Raw genomic sequence first — 22104 nt, 5'->3', positions numbered from 1 at the left:
TTTGTATTCTAATCAGCAATGTCCTACAATCTCATCAACACTGATTTTCATTACTGATATTTATTTTTGCTAATTTTATACAAGAAAATATTATATAGTTATTTTTGTATGTGTTTTTAATTACTGGTCATTTAAATTTTTTTCATTAGCTACACAGTCCTCTTTTGTATATTTTTCATTCATGTTGTTTGTCCATTTATTTGATTTAGAGTATTTTTCATATTGATTTGTGAAGAATTACTTATATAATAAAAAGTTAGCCATTTTCTTTCTAGATCTGCTCCTTTTTCAAGTTTGTTATTAGTCTTCCAATTTTTATTTTTTCAAATATTTTAATTATAAATTATATGTGATCATATACACATAAGATCATACAAAATATATATTTATATAATTTCATATTTACTTCGTTTTCTTCTAGAGTTCTGTGGCTCTCTCTTTCTCTCTCTCTCTTTGTCTCTCTCTCTCTCTCTCTCTATATATATATATATATTTTTTTTTTTTTTTTTAGCTGTGCCACGTGGCTTGTGGGATCTTATTTCCCCATCCAGGGATTGAAACTGGGCCCTCAGCAGTGAAAGTACAGAGTCCTAACCACTGGACTGTCAAGGAATTCCCTATATATATACTTTTTTTAAATTGTGGTAAAATACACATTACATAAAATTTACCATCTTAAATGTCTGTGGCTATATATTTTTGAAATAAATATGTTTGTGAGGGTGCAAATTATTACATTAAATTTTTTTATTTTTAGTAATCATTTCATAATATATACATATGTATCAAATCATTATGTTGTATACCTCAAACTAAAATGATGTTATATGTCAATTAAATCTCAATAAACCTGGAAATTTTTTTTTTTTGGCATGCCGCACAGCATGCGGGATCTTAGTCCCCCAACCAGGGATCAAATCTGCACCCCCTGCAGTGGATGCATGGAGTCTTAGCCACTGGACCACCAGGGAAGTCCCAAACCTGGAAAATTTTTATTTTAAAATAGGGAATTAACTGCGTCAACTCCATTCATTTAACAGACAGTGATTAAGCATTTACTCTGATAAGTGATGATAAAAATTTAGATAAGAGATATTCTTACAGTCTAGTAAGGGAGACAAACAATTCCCGGATTATGTGATAGAGGTATACATAGGTTACCATAGGTACATTCCTTCATTCAGCATATACTTTAGGCCCCAGTTATTCAACAGGGAACCAAACAGTAACGGTCTTTATTTTTAAAAGAGAGAGAGATGACAGTCAAACAGAGGATACAAATAAATGTATTGAATGTTAAGTGTCAAAACAGCAAAAGCATGGGCTGCCATGGGGACACAGAGAATATCCATCTAAATCATCTCAAACTAGCTTTTTTCACTCCCTGGCTGCCTGAGGATCAACTGCCATCATGAATGACACTGCAACTATCTGGACCAGGAAGTTCATGACCAAATGACTACTTCAGCAGAAACAACTGGTCACTGACGTCCTTCTTCCTGGGAACACAACAGTACCTAAGACAGAAATTCGAGAAAAACTAGCTAAAATGTACAAGACCACACCAGATGTCATCTTTGTATTTGGATTCAGAACCTATTTTGGTGGTAACAAGACAGCTGATTTACAGTTCCTTAGATTACACCCAAAAAAATGAACCCAGACATAGACTTCCAAGACGTGGTCTGTATGAGAAGAAGCATACCTCAAGAAAACAGCAAAAGGAATGCAAGAACAGAATAAAGAAAAGTCAGGGGACTGTAAGGCCAATGTTAAAGCTGGCAAAATGTGAACTGGAGATTGGACACAGGTGGAGTAGATTCTGCAGTGACTTTATCTGCAGCGATTGTGAAGATTTTTCACAAGAGGACTGATAAACTAAAAACTTTTTTAAATCTAAATTTAAAAATAAATAAAATCAAACTGGGGAGTCAGAAAGGCTTTCCAGAGGAGGTACTGAAGTTTTGAAAAACAGGTAGACATGAGCTAGTTGAAGTGGGGGGAGAACACATCCTATGCAGAGAGCACATGTACCAAGGCACAGGGATGGGGCTGATCAATGTGTGCACAGCTATTTAGAGGTTATTTGTTATGGCTGCAGGGAAGGGGGTTACTTGTGGTTAACGGATGAGAAATGAAGCTAAAAACGTAGGCAGGAGCCAGAACTTAGTGTCTCTTATGCTAAATCCTAGCGTCACTTCCTGAATAATCCTTCCCTTTCACATAAAAATAAGTAATGTTCACTGAGCACTTACTATGTATGTGTCAGTATCTGTTCGAAGTGCTTTACATGTATTAACTCATTTAATCCTCACAATAATTCAGGCAGTCGATACTATTATTATGCCTTATCTTACATGAGAGGAAACTGAGGAGCAGAAAGGTGAAAGAACTTGTCCCCAGTCACACAGCTGTATGACTGGCAGTCTAATTCCAGGGGCCAAACTATTAACCACTCTGCTTTTCATTAGTATGTGATGCTTCAAATATTTAAAACTTTAACTTTTTTCAAGGTTATTTGGAGGCTATAGAGTCTGTAATATTTCTTTTTATTTATTCTTATTGCAGACAATGCTCCTTAAATTATTTTTTAATGTTTTTATATCTGAAGGTAGTAAACAGCTTCACTATTTTCTTTTTCAGTTTTTTTTTTTAATGATTGCCTATTTATTCTTTAAGTGAACTTCCACAATAATTTTGTTGAAGTAAAATTTGGGATTAGAGGACTTTGGTTAAAAGTGCATTAAATGTATAAATTAAATTGGAAATGATTCAATGTTTCCACCCAAACAATTATTCAATGTTTCAGTGTTATATATTTCTTCATTTATCTTTTTTTAATTTATAAAGACATTTTTATAATTTTCTTAAAATAGATAGCATTTAATAAGATTATTCTTAGATGTGTTGTAATTTTCGTGGAAGTGTAATATCTTACGTTTTTTAATTCTTTATTTTTGGCATCTAGGAATGCTATTTATTTGTCCATAAGATTGTTTTTCCTGAAATGTGAAAAATAAAATTACCACTCAAAAACTATAAAAATAGAAAAGGTATACACTTTGCTCAGTAATGTCCAAAACATTCAGAAAAGATTTGGATCCATACGAAAGGCTACAAAGAAACTATGGCATTTTATTCATTGTTGATGTGTGTTTGTTACACATTGGAACTATTGTCGCATGTATTTCCATCTAATTTTTCCAATAATAAGAGAGAAGGTGACGTGTTGGTGAGGGTAATAGAGCCCCCTCCCTCAAATTACGTTGCTCTCCATGACCCACCCTAAGTCTCACAGTTCAAGCTAATCATTGACAGAGCTTTACAATCACAAGCTTTTTTACTGAAGCGTTGATAAGACAGTCAAGCAGCTAGTGGCAAATGAAGCCAGGCTGTGCGGCATGATCTCCAGGGAATGAATGGATTTTCTTCAGCACCGATGAAAGAAACATACGCTACAGGAAAACAATGTCCAGCGGGGGACTGCAAAGATGTGTCATCCTGTCAGCATTTATTCTCCTCCGAGCTGTTACTGGATTCTCTGGAGACGGAAGAGCTATATGGTCTAAAAATCCTAATTTTAGTCCGGTAAATGAAAGTCAGCTGTTTCTCTATGACACTTTTCCTAAAAACTTTTTCTGGGGCGTTGGGACTGGAGCATTTCAAGTGGAAGGGAATTGGAAGACAGACGGAAAAGGACCCTCTATATGGGATCATTTCATCCATACACACCTTAAAAATGTCAACGGCACAAATAGTTCCAGTGACAGTTACATTTTTCTGGAAAAAGACTTATCAGCCCTGGATTTTTTAGGTGTTTCTTTTTATCAATTTTCAATTTCCTGGCCAAGGCTCTTCCCCGATGGAATAGTATCAGCTGCTAACGCAAAAGGTCTCCAGTACTATAATACTCTTCTCAACGCTCTGGTACTTAGAAACGTTGAACCTATAGTTACTTTATACCATTGGGATTTGCCTTTGGCGCTGCAAGAAAAATATGGGGGGTGGAAAAATGAAACCATAATAGATATCTTCAATGACTATGCCACATACTGCTTCCAGACGTTTGGGGACCGTGTCAAATATTGGATTACAATTCACAACCCATATCTAGTCGCTTGGCATGGGTATGGGACAGGTATCCATGCCCCTGGAGAGAAGGGAAATTTAGCAGCTGTCTACACCGTGGGACACAACCTGATCAAGGTACTGTACAGCTGACTTCTTATTATAGCTTCACAGTATAAAGAGCAGTAGTTTAAAAGAAACTCTAAGAAATGTATCTTCCATTTAAATAACTCTTTTTATTGAAATCAACTCAACTAATTTTAGTCTAATTCACAAGTTCTATCCTCAAATTTCATTCTTAGTGTATGTTTTATTTATCTAAGCTATTATTAATGTATTAATCCAGTTATTTTCCTTAAATATTGCACTTTTAAAATTAACTATTTTTAAGTCTACTGTTATACATCAGAGCATGAGAATGTGGGTTTACTTTCATTCTGTGGAAAACCAGTCCTTTATAAATTTCATTGTTGAAACCCTTTTCTGACCACATGCAACAATTTCATAATTTTATGTTAAGGCATGACCATTTCAAATATGTATTTGTTGTTAGTCTTGCTATTCTTAGTGATATTTAGAAATAGTGAGCTCAATAAATGTTAGCTAACTGATGATACATATTAAATGCAGGAAATGAAATAAATGTATTTCACAGTTGGTTTTATTTGTATTACATGGCAGGAAAGATGACATTATTTGTTCTAGGAGCTAAAATTCAACTAGTAGCATAAAAACTGGGAAGAATATGCTTTAAGTGTTTTAAAGGAGCATATTTCAAAAGCTAGAGTTTATGCTGGGAAATGCTAAAATGATTAAAACAATAGTGAAAATGTAAGCAAAATAATAGCTAATATTTATTGAGTGCTTACTATTTACCACAGACGACATTAAGCATATTACATGCATTATCACATTTAATCCTCATGATAACCTTATGAACTGGGTCCTATTATTATCCCCATTTTAAAGATGAGCAAACTGAAGCTTAGTGAGATTAAATAACTTGCCCAAGTTTACAGAGTAAAATGAGCTGTTGTCAACATGGAATTTATAAATTACAACAACATTAGTAAACATTGAATGCCTCTATTAAGAATATTTTTAAAAGAGCAATCTTTCAGGAATTTTCAAGAGATTTCATCTCACATTGAGGCTAATATCTAGAATCAGACTTCACTTTTTGAGCTAAATAGCTTGCTTGGGAAAAATAAATTACCCTGGACACCTGCTACGTTTTGAAAATGAAAAATGCTTTACTAGTAAGGTTTCATAATGTGCTACGAGACGTAATTTGATTTTTTAATAATCAAATGTTAAATATATAGAAACAGAAAAATGTATAGGAACATAAAATTACTCCATGTCTAAATTTGCACATACAAAATATCTGTTAATCCTTCTTTTCTTTTTGAACTTTCTGGATTATACGTGTGCATTGCACTATGGTTCAGTCACATCTGCCCTTGCAGTTAACAGATTGCATTACAATCTCAAGGTCATTTACATAGCTTTGAATATAGTTGTATATAGAACATATTATTAATATGTGGGTATACTGTGATTTAGCAAATAGGCCTCAAGGGGAGAAAAATTATAGCTATTAACTATGAAGATCATGCATATATATTTTAGAAAAAATATTCCTTTTATTTAGTTCTTTCAATTATTAAAACAATACATGCTTGTGTAAACTGAGAAACATCAGATTGTACCAAAGGGTACACAATGAAAAGGTTACATTTCTCCCTCCCTCTCCACCTGATAATCCCAACCTCAAGAAAACTAGTATTAGTAGTATTTTATATAGTCTTTTTAAAATTGTCTATGCAAATACATGCACATATATGCTTATTCAACTTTTGTGTAAAGAAAAATATTCTAAATTGTTAAAAAATTTTTGGTTACCTGGAAAAATGTTAACAATTAGAATTATCATGAAGAATATGTTTCAGTGGTTCATTTAAAGCCTTAAAAACTGACTGATAAAAATACACAAGAAAAAGTTATAACTAACAAATAGATGCTGCTTCCAAACCTAACCTATCAAAGCTATATTTTCAGATGTTTTTCATTTTCCTCTAATTTAAGATAAGCTCTGCCTCTAACACAAAATTAACACTCTCTGATAGTAACATAAATTTTATAGTGTTAAATTGATGGATTACATTTTTAAATTATTATGTTTTCCAAATAATTTCTTTCATCCCTTTAAAGTTTCTAAATCACGAACCTACATAAGGAGCATGAGGGGTCCCTTGTAATTAGTCAGAAAGTGAACTCTGCTGCATAACCCAGTGGCTTATAGCACCAGAGAGAAATCTTGCAATAGTCTGGCAGCCTGAGGTGAACTAGATTTTCTCACTTGCTCCCTCTCTGTCCTCCTTTTAACATAGAAAAGATTAATTTGATATTTTATGTTGCAATGAAGTATTTCTTCCTTATTATGCCACCTTGTGACCCAGAAGAAGCATTCTTTAGGACTAGTTTTTTGTCCAAGAATATTTATTGAGTTAAAAAAACTAATATAAAACTAAATTCATGGGTGGTTTATAGACCACTTTATTCCCCAATCCTCGGATATTGAAAAGATTTCACAGCAGCTATTGCAATGTTTCTAGTTTCAGGATGATGCTGAAAATGCCATCTCAGTCTGAAATGTCCTGGTTTGCAGGAAACCTAAATGGTCTAGGCAGTCCTGAGACTGACGTGGAATCTAGACTCCACTTTATGCGGACTTGGTGACACCTAGAGCAAGTCTCTCAGGTAGAAATTTACCATAATCACCCCTACTAATAGATGCTGCGCTCTGAGTTTTTTACAATATTTGGAATAGAAAGTGGGTGCCTTTTTTGGCCTTAACCATCTCTAAGCACTGTAATCATAGCTTTATATATTATCTATAATCTTTACAACAACCTTGCCAGGTACCTATTATTATCTCCATTGACAGAGTGACATTTCTACCAAGCATCATGTCACTCCCTTGCATAAAATCCATTAGTGGCTTCCCAAAGTTTTAGGGATAAAGTCCCAAGTTTTCATCAAGATCTTCAAGACACAACCCCGGCCTCCATTCCCTCCTTCCTGGCCATCCCCATCTCTCTCCCGTCCCCATCACTAATGCCGACCCCTTGTACCCTACACTCCACAATAATGCACTACTAGGAGTGCCTTAATTTTACCTTACTATTCCTGTCCACTCAGCCTCTACTAGCTCTCTATCCAGCTAGAACACCCTCCTTACTCCCTGCTTTATCCATCTAATGTCCTTCAATACTCAGTTTAGGCGGTCACCAGCTCTAAGTTCTCCTTGACTCGTTAGGTCAGTGTCCCTCCTGAGGGCTCCCATCATAAAAGGTGCTTGCTTTTATCATAGCAGTCTTTTCATATGCTACTTTTCCATCTCCCCCAACTAGCCTGAGAGTTCTTTGCAAGGAGAGACTATTTTTCACGTGTTTTATGTTTCCAGCACCTAGCACAGAATATTAGGTACATGATAGGTATTAAGGTTTGTGGAAGGAGTGGTTTAGGATTTCCATCTTAAACCTTGTCATCAAAGAACCAATCTCAAGTTCAAAATTCATATTTCATTGCATTCTTGCTAATTCTTGAAATATTGCTTATATTAATCCAGTGGTGTGTTTATAAGTTAGGACTCTTACAGAAACCTAATTCAAGTTGGCTTAAGCAAAAATGAGCATTTTCCTATAACCAGATCACAGGGATGAATGGACCCAGTAACCAGGACACTCTCAGAAGCCCTTTATCTCAGTCTCTCATGTTTATTTCTTCTTGTGGGTTCTCCTCATTCTCTCCTTTGTAGAGGAGAGTTCTCTCTCCCAAGTTCAGTTTTTAAAACCCCAGAGACAGATCCTAGCCTGTTTGGCCTATGCACTCATGCCTCAGAGCAGCAGAGCTGCAAGTTTTCACATTAGTAAAGGCAGTAATGGTGTCTGTTTTCATTCTATTTTTAAAGCAGTAAATATGCATAATAACTGAAATTTATAGATTCCATCCCCTCCTCCTTAAAATGAAATATCTGAGAGCCTCTGAGTAAACATGCAGGGAGGTTGGGGGATATGAAATGGCTCATAAGGTGGTAACTCATTCAGTTTATTACTCCACTAAATACTGCCAGCTTCCATGATAGTTCTGACCACTTCATGGCTTTAAATTATTATCTTTCATAGATGTGAGCTGTTTACATAGTACCAGGATTTCTCAACCTGGACACTATTGACATATTGGGCCAAATAATTCTTTCTTGACGTGAGCTGTCCTGTGCATTACAGGACGTTTAACAGCATCCCTGGCCTCTACCCCCTAGATGACAGTGGCACCCTCCTCCACAGGGTTACAACAACCAAAATTGTCTCCAGACGTTGCCAAATGTCCCCTGGATTTGGGGGCGGGGGGGTGGGACAAAATTTCTCCCCCTTCCCTTCCATGAAAACCACTGACTTAAACCTATAAACTGGCAACTGGTTAAAGACATGAAGCATAAAAAACAAAAAGTTTGAAATAGAATCAGTATGAGGGACGTAAAATTGTCTCAGTTTTACAAAATTGCCTCAAGGAGATTTTCACCAGACCTTTAAGTCGCATACATAGACTCTAATTTATGCCATATCAGGATGTTTTTAGAAAACAAACGATTCTTTAAAAAATGTTAAATGAGGAAATAATGTTGATGATTGTATCTAATTTGGCTTTTCACACTTTGGGAATAAAGACTGTTCCTACTAACTTTGTGTTATTTGTAAAATACTTGAAAGAGTTGCCCCAGACTATTTCTCTTATATAGTTATTTATGAACAAAACAGTAAACTTACTTTTTGAAAGCTTGTACTTTTTTAAGAGTAAAATTCAAGAATTCAAACAGAATGTTATAGAAGCAATATTATAAATATATAAATATTTATCCATTTTTGATGCCATAACACTGTGTTTCACAAAGTTTGGGTATTTTGTGCATCACTTCATGCTGGCTTTTTTGCTGGCTTTTTTGTTTGTTTGTATATCCAAGTACCACATGCACTATTATTTATTAAAACATTTTTCTTTAAAAATGTTTATTTTGAGGGGAGTTCCCTGGTGGTCTAGTAGTTAGGATTCAGTGCTTTCACTTCTGTGGTCCGGGGTTCAATCCCTGGTCAGGGAACCGAGATCCCACAAACCGTGTGGCCAAAAAAAAAAAAATGTTTATTTTGAAAGGAAATTTTATATCCTATTATACACGAAATACCAGTATTTTCTAATATCCTTAAAATAAATATGTAACATTTAAAATTAAAAAATGTTCATCTTTGTTATGCCCAATGTCATATCCCATACAAAAAGAGGTAGGTGTACCAGCCTTGGAAAAGACCACTGAATATGTAAATTTTATTCTGCATTTTAGTATATATTCAGTCGTAAAACCAAACACATTGTGTCATTTAAAAATGTGTCATAAAATGCTTTTTCTTATGTAATTAAAATAATTTTTAAAATGTAAAAATATTTATTAGATGGGAAAATGCCAATACTTATGTTTATGTATATGAGTATTTTATATATGAGTATTTTATTTTCTGAATATTTTAAACTTCTTTGAAATAAACTTTTCAGTACAATCTTTAAAGAAATAGACTTATATAAAATAAAATATATGTCAACACTTGTTTGTATACCACACACAAATAATGAAATGATTTTTTAAATTCCTCAGGGGCTCAAGAGATTGCTTAATACTGTGAAAGAGGGTTTCAGGACAAGAAATGTTGGGAAACTCTACTCTAGGTCAAGGCCTCACCCATTTGTTCCTGAGCCTAGAATAAGACTTGATTTATTCCCTATTTTTCCACCTCTTTGAGGAACTCTGTCTTAGCATTTATTGGCGTCAGTCCCTCAGAGAAGGTCACACGAGGCTGCATATGTATTAGGTATTCAATAAATAATATTAATTATTTTCTGTTTAAGGGAGATCTGCCTGGCCCCAGAAAGTATTTAAAATTGTTATTGAATAAAAGTGGACTTCAGACACACACACAGACACAAACACACATGCACACCCACACACACGCACACCAACCCAGATACTGGCATAAACATATAGTCTTTTTAGAACATGCAAATCAATTTCTGTGTATACCAGCTTCTATTAAAAAGTTTACATTGAAAGCCCATCTCGAAACAAGGTGCAGAATGTTGATGATCCTTAAAGCTGAGAGATGTGTTTTGAGGGGTCGTTATACTATTCTTTCTATTTTTATGTGTTGTGACAAAAGCAAAAAATACATAAGATGAGACAGTAAAGAGAATATTTTGTATTTTTAAAAGAAAAGGAAAGAAAACAATCATCTTTATATAGTACACTTCTTAAGGACTTGTCGAAATTCTTAACCAAAATTTAGTGCTAAAACAGCAAAAACAGCTGTGAAAAAGCCACCATTCACATGATTTATAGCTAAGCCTTCTTTGGCAACAGACAGCTGCAACTGCTTTCTTTTTTATAAATTTATTTATTTTCTATTTACTTATCTTTTGGCCGTGTTGGGTCTTCATTGCTGCACGTGGGCTTTCTCTAGCTGCGGCCAGGGAGGGTTACTCTTCATTGAGGTGCAGGGGCTTCTCATTGCGGTGGCTTCTCTTGTTGCGGAGCAGGGGCTCTAGGCACGCGGGCTTCAGTAGTTGTGGCACGTGGGCTCAGCAGTTGTGGCTCGCGGGCTTAGTTGCTCCGCGGCATGTGGGATCTTCCTGGACCAGGGATCGAACCCGTGTCCCCTGCATTGGCAGGCGGATTCTTAGCCACTGCGCCACCAGGAAAGTCCCTGCTTTCTTGAACAAGAAGGCTGCAGTGTTTCACAGGCACATTTAAATAGATTAAATGTCATTTTTAAACCTCTTTGGCCCAACACCCCCACCAATATCTTGAAGACTAAGTGTAATATTTTGAAATGCAGTTTCTAGCTGGAGCATCTTTAGCTTGCCTTGGTTAGACAGAAGCAAAATCTTCAAGGATCGTCTGAAATGATTTTTTTCCATGAAAAAAGAAAGGAATTTTTAAAAACTCCCTTGTTAAAGTTGGGTTGCAAGACAATAACATATTAAAATTAATTTTTGCTAAATCTTGTAGCTAAAAAACTAGCCCAAGCTTTTCTGTCAGTGAGAAGGTTAAAAAAAAACATACTTGCTACCTTCCACCATGTCCCCGCCAACACCAAAAACAAGCAAACAAACAAAAAAGAACACAGAAATGGGGAGAATAAAGGACAGAGATTGGTCTTAAGTCTTAAAATGGAGACTTGAGACAATTATTGCAGATAACTTTTTGACATTTTGTCATACTATTCTTTTTTTTTTTTTAATAGTTATTTATTTATTTATTTATGGCTGTGTTGGGTCTTCGTTTCTGTGCGAGGGCTTTGTCTAGTTGCGGCAAGCGGGGGCCACTCTTCATCGCGGTGCGCGGGCCTCTCACTATCGCGGCCTCTCTTGTTGCGGAGCACAGGCTCCAGACGCGCAGGCTCAGTAATTGTGGTGCACGGGCTTCGTTGCTCCTTGGCATGTGGGATCTTCCCAGACCAGGGCTTGAACCCGTGTTCCCTGCATTGGCAGACAGATTCTCAACCACTGCGCCACCAGGGAAGCCCCCATACTATTCTTAATAACTATTATTATAAGCAGAGTATTTTTTCACACACCTAATGTACTGTCAGAAACTGTACTAGGTACTTTTCACATGTTAGCTCATTCAATTCTCACATCAACCCTGCCAGGTAGATATTCTTATAGGCATTTTATAGTTGATGAAACTGAAGCCCACAGAAATTTGCCTGAGGTTACAAAGCTGTACAAGTGTGGTTTTTTTACTCATAATAAGTGTCAGATCCAAAATTTAAATTTCATCTGTCCGAATCCAAGCTAGCAAGTTTTAATGACATGAATCAGCTACCTAGCCTCAGTGAAAAACAATTTACAGCCTACAACTCCATTGCAGCCACTTGTGTTGATGCAGACTCGATATTTATTTGACTCATATTACCTATTTAAAGACCAAAACAATCTACGTATATCCATTCATCTGTCAATGGACATTTAGGTTGCTTCCATGTCCTGGCTATTGTAAATAGTGCTGCAATGAACATTGTGGTACATGTCTCTTTTTGAATTATGGTTTTCTCAGGGTATATGCCCAGTAGTGGGATTGCTGCGTCATATGGTAGTTGTGGCACGTATATATGATGGAATATTACTCAGCCATAAAAAGAAACAAAATTGAGTTATTTGTAGTGAGGTGGATGGACCTGGAGTCTGTCATACAGAGTGAGGTAAGTCAGAAAGAGAAAAGCAAATACCGTATGCTAATGCATATATATGGGATCTAAAAAAAAAAAAAAAAAGGTACTGATGAACCTAGTGGCAGGGCAGGAATAAAGACATAGACATAGAGAATGGACTTGAGGACACGGGGAGGGAGGGGGAAGCTGGGGCGAAGCGAGAGTAGCATCGACATATATACACTACCAAATGTCAAATAGATAGCTAGTGGGAAGCAGCTGCATAGCACAGGGAGATCATCTCGGTGCCTTGCGATGACCTAGAGGGGTGGGATAAGGTGGGTGGGAGGGAGACGCAAGAGGGAGGGGATATGGAGACATACGTATGCACATAGCTGATTTGCTCTGTTATACAGCAGAAACTAACACAGTACTGTGAAGCAATTATACTCCAATAAAGATCTATTTTAAAAAATCTATCTACATGTTTTATTTGTCCACAAAATCTATGAACAGTTTATCACTGATCCATACATTAACCATGAGTTTTTTCCTTTGTCCCCATGATTTTACTTTTTATTTGCTCAAAACTTTAGTGTCCCATTAAAGTGCTGTTAAATCACATACGTGTGCCCTTGGCAATACCATCTAAAGTTTAAAAATGTTAACACAATCATTCATTTAATTAGCTAATGCATAGTACATTTTATATAAAAATACATATATGTCTATATATATATATATATATTTTTTTTTTTTTTTTTTTTTTTTTTCAAAACGCCATGTGGCTTATGGGATCTCAGTTCCCTGACCAGGGATTGAACCCGGGCCACAGCAGTGAAAGCCCAGAATCCTAACCACCAGGCCACCAGGGAACTCTCCATAGTACCTATATTATTATCCCAACTCATCTTCATTAGGACCTAAGACACCTCTAACAAAATATAGGAAATAACGATCAAACAAGTTAAAACTAGTATTCTTATAGATGTTCCCAATCAAATTTGAATAAAAGGTAAAAACAGCTTTCGGATAAGAATTGCTAAAAAGTTTCAATAACCAGAATACCATTGTTAGAGAGAAGAGTCATGTAAAAAAAAAACTATTTGTAGACGACAATTGGTATTTTATAACCTTCAACAGAGCAGTATTTACCTTTTCTAATCATTAAGTAGAAAAAGTTATACTTCAGTGAATGATTAACAGGTTTAAATAAATGTAATTATAAATGTTCAGAGAATAACATTGTGATCATATTTAAACAGCTTAATTTGACATGAACACTCTCATACGTGGAAAATTAGGCCCAACTGGAGAACAGAAAATATTGTAAGTAGTGGAAACAGTGCTAGATATGACGAAATTATGAACTGAGGGAAACGTCACACTAGTTTATAATATAATACATGTGTCATTTACTTGCATGTAAAAAATCTTACTGAGAAAACTCAATATTAGAAAATAGTCTATGTTAAAAAGGAGTAATTGGGTTTCCCTGGTGGCGCAGATTCCAGAGAATCTGCCTGCCAATGCAGGGGACACGGGTTCAAGCCCTGGTCTGGGAGGATCCCACATGCCGCAGAGCAACTAGGCCCGTGAGCCACAACTACTGAGCCTGCGCGTCTGGAGCCTGCGCTCCGCAACAAGAGAGGCCACGATAGTGAGAGGCCCACGCACCGCGATGAAGAGTGGCCCCCGCTCGCCGCAACTAGAGAAAGCCCTCGCACAGAAACGAAGACTCAACACAGCCAATAAATAAATAAATAAATTTTTCTTTAAAGTGAAAAAAAAAAAAGGAGTAATTAAAATTATTGAACATTAACAGCAATTCTCTTGCTGAAAAGTAGAGGGATGCTGAGAATAGATCGAACCTTCTAACTTACTAACCAATAAACAGTGAATCACAGAAGAAATTCAAGTGATTTCCTGGGTGATCTAACAGTGCTACTTGTTTGGGGGAGCCTTGAGGCTGGTGAAAACCAGGATCTTTTAGTATTTGGAGGATTCCATTCATTGGTTCTTTATAGCATCATATCTTGACCAGAGATTATGTGACTGAATCTTAAATAAAGAGCTGGGTTTACTGTTATCAGTTCTTCTTCCATGTTAATCACGTGTGTATTGTACGCCTCCTCCTTTTACCTTTGAATATCAACGTATTATTCCAGAGTAAAAATATATAATGAAATCCAGAATAAAAGAACTTTTAATTTGTTTCTTTTTTTTCCTTTGAGATTTTTGGAACTTCAGAGAAAGTAAAGAGTGATAGCATAGAACAATTAAATTCACTGACAGAAACCATCTGTTTCAACCAATTCTCGTGACTTTTTTAAATTTCAAAAATAATGCATTTTTACTGCAAAACATTCAAACAATACAGAAAGACATAAAGTTAAAAAAGGAAAGCTCTCCTCTTTTCTTACTCCCTAATCCCATACTCTAGAAGTAACAACTGCTAGCGGCTTGTTCAATGTCCAAATATTTTTCTATATATATATAAGCATATACATATAGTGATTTTTTTACAAATTTGAATCATATTACTACATTAAGCTTTTGTTATCATTTCTAATTAATTGAAATGTAGAAGTATACTGTTTTTCTTCTACTTATTTCTATACTTCTCTCTCCTACTAGAGGTCAGAGGTCATCTGAAGGCAGGAGCTATCTTGTTAATATTTTTTCTAAATGCCTACTAAGGTGACTTGCGCTTTTTTTTAAGCAGTCTCCGTAGAGACTCTCAAAAATTGCCAATGCTAACTATATTTCAAGTCTTCATGGCAGGGTATTGGGAAAGTTTTCAATTAGCAATAATCATGCCTCGGATAAACCTCATTGGCTATGATACTGCCACTGCGCAAAGCTGCCTTGTATTTGTTAAATAAGTGTTTATAGACTTGAATTTAAGCAATCAATCAACATAAATGAATGAAGAGTGAAGAAAAGGATAAAATAATAGTTATGGGTTGAGGCCTTCCCTGGTGGCACAGTGGTTAAGAATCCACCTGCCAATGCAGGGGACATGGGTTCGAGCCCTGGTCCGGGAAGATCCCACATATGGCAAAGCAACTAAGCCCATGCGCCACAGCTACTGAGCCTGAGTTCTAGAGCCCGTGAGCCCCAACTACTGAGCCCGCATGCCACAACTACTGAAGCCTGCGCACCTAGAGCCTGTCCTCTGCAGCAAGAGAAGTCACCGCAATGAGAAGCCCACGCACCGCAACTAGAGAAAGCCCGCGTGCAGCAAAGAAGACCCAACGCAGACAAAAATAAATAAATAAATTTATTTTTTTTTTAAATAGCCATGGGGGGCTTCCCTGGTGGCGCAGTGGTTGAGAATCTGCCTGCCAATGCAGGGGACATGGGTTCGAGCCCTGGTCTGGGAAGATCCCACATGCTGCGGAGCAACTGGGCCCGTGAGCCACAACTACTGAGCCTGCGCGTCTGGAGCCTGTGCTCCGCAACAAGAGAGGCCACGATAGTGAGAGGCCCGCGCACCGCGATGAAGAGTGGCCCCCGCTTGCCGCAGCTAGAGGAAGCCCTCGCACGGAAACGAAGACCCAACACAGCCAATACATACATAAATAAATAAATAAATAAATAAATAAATAAATAAAAATAGCCATGGGTTGAAGGAAAGAGATAAGTAAAAATGATTTCTCTAAACTTGATTTTGCTGATGTGTATAATTTCTTGAAGGGGAAAAAATAATTAAGCAGAACAGAAGGTAATGCTGATGAACTCTCGGTTTGACTGGGGACTGAGGGGGTTGGATGAAGGCGTAATCAAAACCATGACTCTCAGATTGTCTCTTAGAGTGTTCCTGGCACCCAAACACTGTCAGATGGCTTTCTTAATGTACTGGCCCTTGTTTTTGTGCCATGTCTGTTACATACACTTGCATTTGCACAGCCTGTTCAATCACCTTTGAGTCTAAGATGTAAAAGTGTGTTTCAAAAGCTCATAATTTAATGTGCATCATGACCAGAAATCACAGTGATCTAGAGGCTGAAGGATTTAGTTCTAATTCTGGCTTTGCACTAACTGAGACCTTGGGCAAGTCACTTTTTTCTTTTTTTCTTTTTTTTTGGCCGCGCCATGCGGCTTGTGGGATCTTAGTTCCCTGACCACGGATCGAACCCCGGGCCCCTGCAGTGGAAGCGCAGAGTCCCAACCACTGGACCACCAGGGAATTCCCAAGTCACTTATTTCTTTTGCTTCAGCATCTTATCTATAATAGAGAGTTTTTAAGAATTGGACCAAATGATCTCTGAAGTCCATCTTCTACCTCTAATTAGCAGGCAAGAACACAGAACTTGGAGCAATACAGCCTGGGCTTGACTTAGCTTATGAACAAGCTACCTAGCCTCTCTTCCCTCTCCTATAAAACGGGAATAATAATAGTACCTACTTCTCAAGATTTAAATGAGGATTAAATGAGATAGTACATGGAAAGTGCTTAGAATAGTGCTCAGTACATTTAGCACTAAATATATGTTCATTCTTAATTACTGTTTATATTGTAAATTTTCTATGGTTCTGTAATTTAACCACTATTCTGTTATATTTGATCATGAAAGTCACTCATCTTTAAGGACCATTTAATTATGATTTGTTCAAAGGTGATGCTGGGCTAACTGCTATGCAACCACAGCGTCCCTGCCCTTTCGGTCGAACATCGACAATGGTGTAATGATCACCATGCTTGGTCAAGACAGTCAAGTGTAGAAATGGTTCCTAAGGGACTCATTTAGCCTCTGACACCAGTAAGGACAATATCCAGTGTCAACATCGCTGGTTCTAGGAAAGAGGTACAGGGAATTACACATAAATATTACATGCTGTACTAGACACTTGGAAAACTACATGGTTTTCTGAATACCCCAAATTTGCTGGCAGGTCCTCCATGAACTTTCTAGGTGATCCTAAATTCCAGACACGTATAGATACTTTATTCTCAACAGGTGAGAGTGGGACCCTCATTCTAGGACTGTTTAGTTCTTTTAATAACCAAGTACAGCCGAAAGAAAATATAATTTTAGAACAGTATGCTGTGGTTCACGTCAAATGGCCTTTCCCCAACATTCAAAATTTAGCACTGGTGGGACATACAGAAAGCACGATGGTTTAGTATAGTGATCAGAGAGGCCTGGATTCACATCCTGTCTCCACGACTACCTAGCCTCTGTGAACTTCAGTTTCTTCTCTAAAATGGGAAAAATAAAACCTTCTTTGCAGAGGCTGTATTATCAACAATGTATGTCAGGTCACCAACAAACTAGCTGATCCATAGTGGGCATTTATTCAACAAGTATTCTATGCCAGGCTCTTCCCTGGACATCTGTATGTATAACTGTGAACAAAAGAGATACAGTCCCTGCACTCAGGAAGCTCATAGGCCAGGAGTGGACCTATGTTGCATGGGCCTGAGACTTACATAAGGAAAAAATTCAAAATTATGGACACAAAAGCTGGTGCAAAGGTAAACATCTATTTAGAATGAGAAAAATATTACAACAAATTACTGTGGTCTTGGAGATTCAGATTCCTTATTTTCTGAGGTCTCTTCAAGGAATTTATCAGAAATATCGATACTTACTTAGAAATGTTTCCAATCACTACTTGGCTCCCCACCCTCCCAGCACATTTCATGGGGACTCAGGCGAGTGAGGAGTACTGAAGTTTCAGCTTCCTTAGGTTCATGGTCAGTCTGCCTTTGTTGCAGGCCCCAAAATGGTAGGTCTTATTTTTGTTTTTGTACAAATTATATTATTTGTAATTCTCAGAGTGGTTTCTATGTTGACTATCTTTAACTTTTTATTCCTAAATCCTGAGGAAAGGCTTTAAGTCTCCAACCCAGGCCATTTTAGCTTCAATTATACTTGGAGATATAGTCTTTTTGCATTAAAAAAATTACTAATAGGATCACTATTGTTAATTTAGTACTAACAGAAAGCTTAAAATGTCATTTCACCTTCTGCAAAGTTGGCATGCAAATGTTCTCCTTGGGCAAGGAAACTGAACTTCAGTAAGGTACCAATTTACTGATACTGATTTCTTCTAAGTGCCCTTCTAATATCTGGGGAAACCCACAGATGCTTCATTTAATAAATTATGAACTTTATTCTAGACCTTTTTCCCTTTGTGTTGCCAGGTTTAGATTCTGGCTCAGGCACTGGTTTAGTTTAGTAATATTATAATTGAAATTAGAATTCTATAACAATAATAGGACTTTTTTTAAGGAACAAGTATATTAGAGTTTAGTTTTTACATGATTTCTATGCGGAAATCCTGACACTAGGCAAACTGATAACAATCAATGATTTGTTAGAATAAGTTGAAAATACAATGATTGAAAAGAAAATAGGAGGAAAATGAATTTTAATATGATCATTACTGAGTTAGTCCAACCATAGAAAATATGAATTCGAACCATTAAAAATAGAATGGGTAAATATTTTCTTTATGAAAGGTGGTAACTTTTGTTAATATTTAAATTCTCTCCTAAGAATAATGAGGGTAAGATATTGTTTCCAAGAGAGTTTCAGGATTGTCAAAAAATTAATAAGAAAATAACAATCACATAATTTTTTTTTTAGCAATGAACAATAAAGTTCACATATCTTAAGCACCCAATAAATATTTGTGGAATGAATGAATGTTAAATAATCTGGAAGAGCAGCAATTGTAACTAGTAGAAAACTTGATACTTAATATAAAGAAGTGCTGAGTAAATTAAATAATAAATCAAACTGAAATTAATTCTAGCCCAAATGAACAGTGAATAATTTTGATCAGCAGCAAAAAAATAAATGAGGACAAAACGGTCAGCTGCGAGCCTTGAGAGGTCAGGGAGAGCCATCTGCGAACAACCCTCACGCCTACACAACTTCCCACAGTTCTGCACAGCAGGTTAAATAATTTTCAGCTCGCTCTTTCAAAGTCCTTCAAATTTAAGTTCGTGTGGTTTTCATAGGGTCTTTACATGTATTACCTCATTCCATCTTCACAATGATTCTCTAGAGTGTTTATTTTTAGCTCAGTATAATGAAGGAGGGAACTGAGGCTGCTAAGAGGGAATTGACTGATCCAAGACCGTAAAGCTAATTAGTAGCAGGGCCAGTGCTAGAGCCTGGGTGTCCTGCTTTCAAGACCCGGGTCCTGTCCCCTGTGGTACCAAGTAGGTGAGTAGCACTTTTATATCATTCCTGATGGCCAGTTATCCCCCAAAAGAGCAATCAATGATTCCAAGCAGGTGGTCAGAAAACACTCACAGTGAAGGACAAAATGTATGGAAATCAATTTGGAAACATGCAAAACAATTCAAAAAATAGGTAGCTCATTCCTGGGATTAAAAAAAGGAAAGAATTCAAACAAATTAAAAGCTATATGACCAAAGTTAGTTACTACATTATTTATGACAGGAAGGAAGGAAGGCATGAAGAGAGAGAAAGAGAGAGAGAGGAAGGAGGGAGGGAGGGAGGGTAAGTAAAGGGAGGGAAGAAGGAAGGAAAGAAGGCAGGAAAAGAAAAACAGGCTAATTTTTATCAAAAGAGGGAGATGACTAAGTAAATCATATTTCATTAGATTGATGAATTGTTATACTAAGATTATTATGAAAACTAAAAATAACACGGAAAATGTTAGAGTGACTTTAGCTGGGAAATATATTTGGAAAAGTTGGGGGGAACACAGAAATATGAAAACAGTTTGCTCTGTGGAGTTTTAAAGTATATTTTCTTTAATGATTTTCACTTAATACTTTATTAAATAGTTTTAACAATAAACAAGTTTATAATTCACATGAAAATATTTCAGCCAAAATGTGGCTAAATTCATGCACAGATTTGAAAATTTAACAAAAATTTAATTTTTGACAAATGATTGGGTGTTCCTTAAATACAGACACGTGTGATGCGCTAGGTTTCTTCAACGCAAGCCTTCCAAAGCACTGCCTTCCACCCGTGTCCCTTCCATCACGTCTCCCTGACCTCTGACCCCTTCTTCATCTTTGTTTCTAAAGTTGTCCAGCTATCTTATTTGCCTCCTATCATCCACAGAACTTATCTGAGTCTGGACTTCCAGGGGCATCAAAGAGCTGCTACGTTAGATTAGAGGAGGGGACAGAATGAGATATTAGGTCCCTGGCTGTCTCTCAATGACATTAGGCCCTGCTATCTGCCTCAAAAAGAAAAAGCTGACTTCCCCTTTAAGCTACTGAATCTAAAGAACAAAGGTTGAAGCTCCCTTAAATCAATCATTCCAAAGGTAGACGGCCTTGTACAAGATAGAGGGTAACCTTGGAAAATCACAGAATGACTATTGTGCAAGGTTGCAGGGCCCAGGTTGCACTCCCCCGCCAACCCCAGTTCAGTTTCCCCAGCAGACCTCCTTTATGAGCATTGGACCAAAGCACACGCATAGATACCCCAGTTTCATCAGGAGTTATGTCAAACTCACTGCCTCAGAGCAATAGTTTTTACCTTGTTACCTGGCGAACAGGATCAGGTTATAACTACAAGTGCTGCACAAAGAACCTCCCCCACATTCTCCACATGAGAGTGGAGAGGCTGTCTTCAGCCCAGAGCAAAGATAACCCTAGATACCTTGATAGCCTATGCAAAGAGCAGCAAAGGTGAAAGAGACACTGTGAAACACCAAGGTCAACTTGGGGCATAACAACACATGCATATATAGATACATGGAGAGATATATATCTCCAGAAAACTCGCTTGGAAAGCTATTGCAAAGGTACATGTCTGTTATCACAGCTTAACTCATCTTTCATATAGTTACAGAAATAAGCAATAGAATATCCATTTCAAAGAAAAACCCCCCTCCTTTTTTTCCCTATTAGAACCGGTTAACTGCTATTAGGACTGGTTTAATACATTTATATTAATTTCATCTCACTCTCCCTTTAGCGTCTGATGGCATCATATTCGCAAGGCAGCTAGTTTATGGCTCAGAACCTTACGTGTGTTTAGTGCTTCACAGTTTACACATCAGAGGTGCACACCCACCCTAAAGAGGCGTACTGATCACTCACTGCGGCTTTTATGGATGAAAGCATTGAGGCTACCAAGGGATTAAGTGACCGCTTAGAATAAAGCAAAGAATGCCTCCCTGTGAATTCTAGTAATGCATGATTGCTTTTGTTTCAAATCAGGAAAAATGCAGTTAAGACTTTCTGCTGTGTATACACTTCCAAATGTAAAATAGATAGCTAGTGGGAAGCAGCTGCATAGCACAGGGAGATCAGCTCAGTGCTTTGTGACCACCTAGAGGGGTGGGATAAGGAGGGTGGGAGAGAGACACAAGAGGGAGGGGATATGGGGATATATGTATATGTATAGCTGATTCACTTTGTTATACAGCAGAAACTAACACACCATTGTAAAGCAATTATACTCTAATAAATGTGTTGAAAAAAAAAAAAAAAAAGACTTTCTGCTGTGATTCCAGCCCCAGAAAAGTCGAGAAAGAGCTGCTGAGACCACTTAAGGTGGAATCTGACCTGGGCTGCCCTGAGATTCCTTTCAGAAGCTGGAAACTAGGGGTGGAGGCAGGGGAGGAGGCTACAGCCTGAACACTTTTCTGAGAAGGACATTCTTAAGGATCTTTAGGAACATTTGGGTGCTAAGTGGTTCCAGGATCTTCCAATGAAAACGGAGTAAGAACAGGTAGATAGAGGTAATACCTTGAGGCATCTACTTCTTCAGAAAATCTTTCATGGAATTATTTAAATTAGCTATTCTTGCATAAAGCAAGGAGA

The 22104-nt window shown here is 37.0% G+C and overlaps 1 protein-coding gene and 1 pseudogene across 2 annotated transcripts in view; both read left to right on the top strand.

Moving 5' to 3' along the window:
- Positions 1-1411: 1411 nt before the first annotated feature.
- LOC309660874 (small ribosomal subunit protein eS24 pseudogene) lies at positions 1412-1792 on the top strand (annotated as a pseudogene). The gene has a single exon. The product of its transcript is annotated as a small ribosomal subunit protein eS24 pseudogene (transcript).
- KLB (klotho beta) overlaps positions 1732-22104 on the top strand; it is a 39273-nt gene continuing 18900 nt past the window's right edge. The window contains exon 1 of the mRNA XM_082464168.1: positions 1732-4206. Coding sequence (XP_082320294.1) covers positions 3469-4206 — 738 coding nt within the window. The 5' untranslated portion in view covers positions 1732-3468. The remainder of the gene's footprint in view (positions 4207-22104) is intronic.

Source organism: Balaenoptera physalus (assembly GCF_965194825.1).
Source record: "Balaenoptera physalus genome assembly, chromosome: 5".
NCBI classification, from domain to species: Eukaryota; Metazoa; Chordata; class Mammalia; order Artiodactyla; family Balaenopteridae; genus Balaenoptera; species Balaenoptera physalus.
The sequence above is the reverse complement of the archived record's forward strand: the minus strand, read 5'-3'. Positions and strand labels throughout refer to the sequence as shown.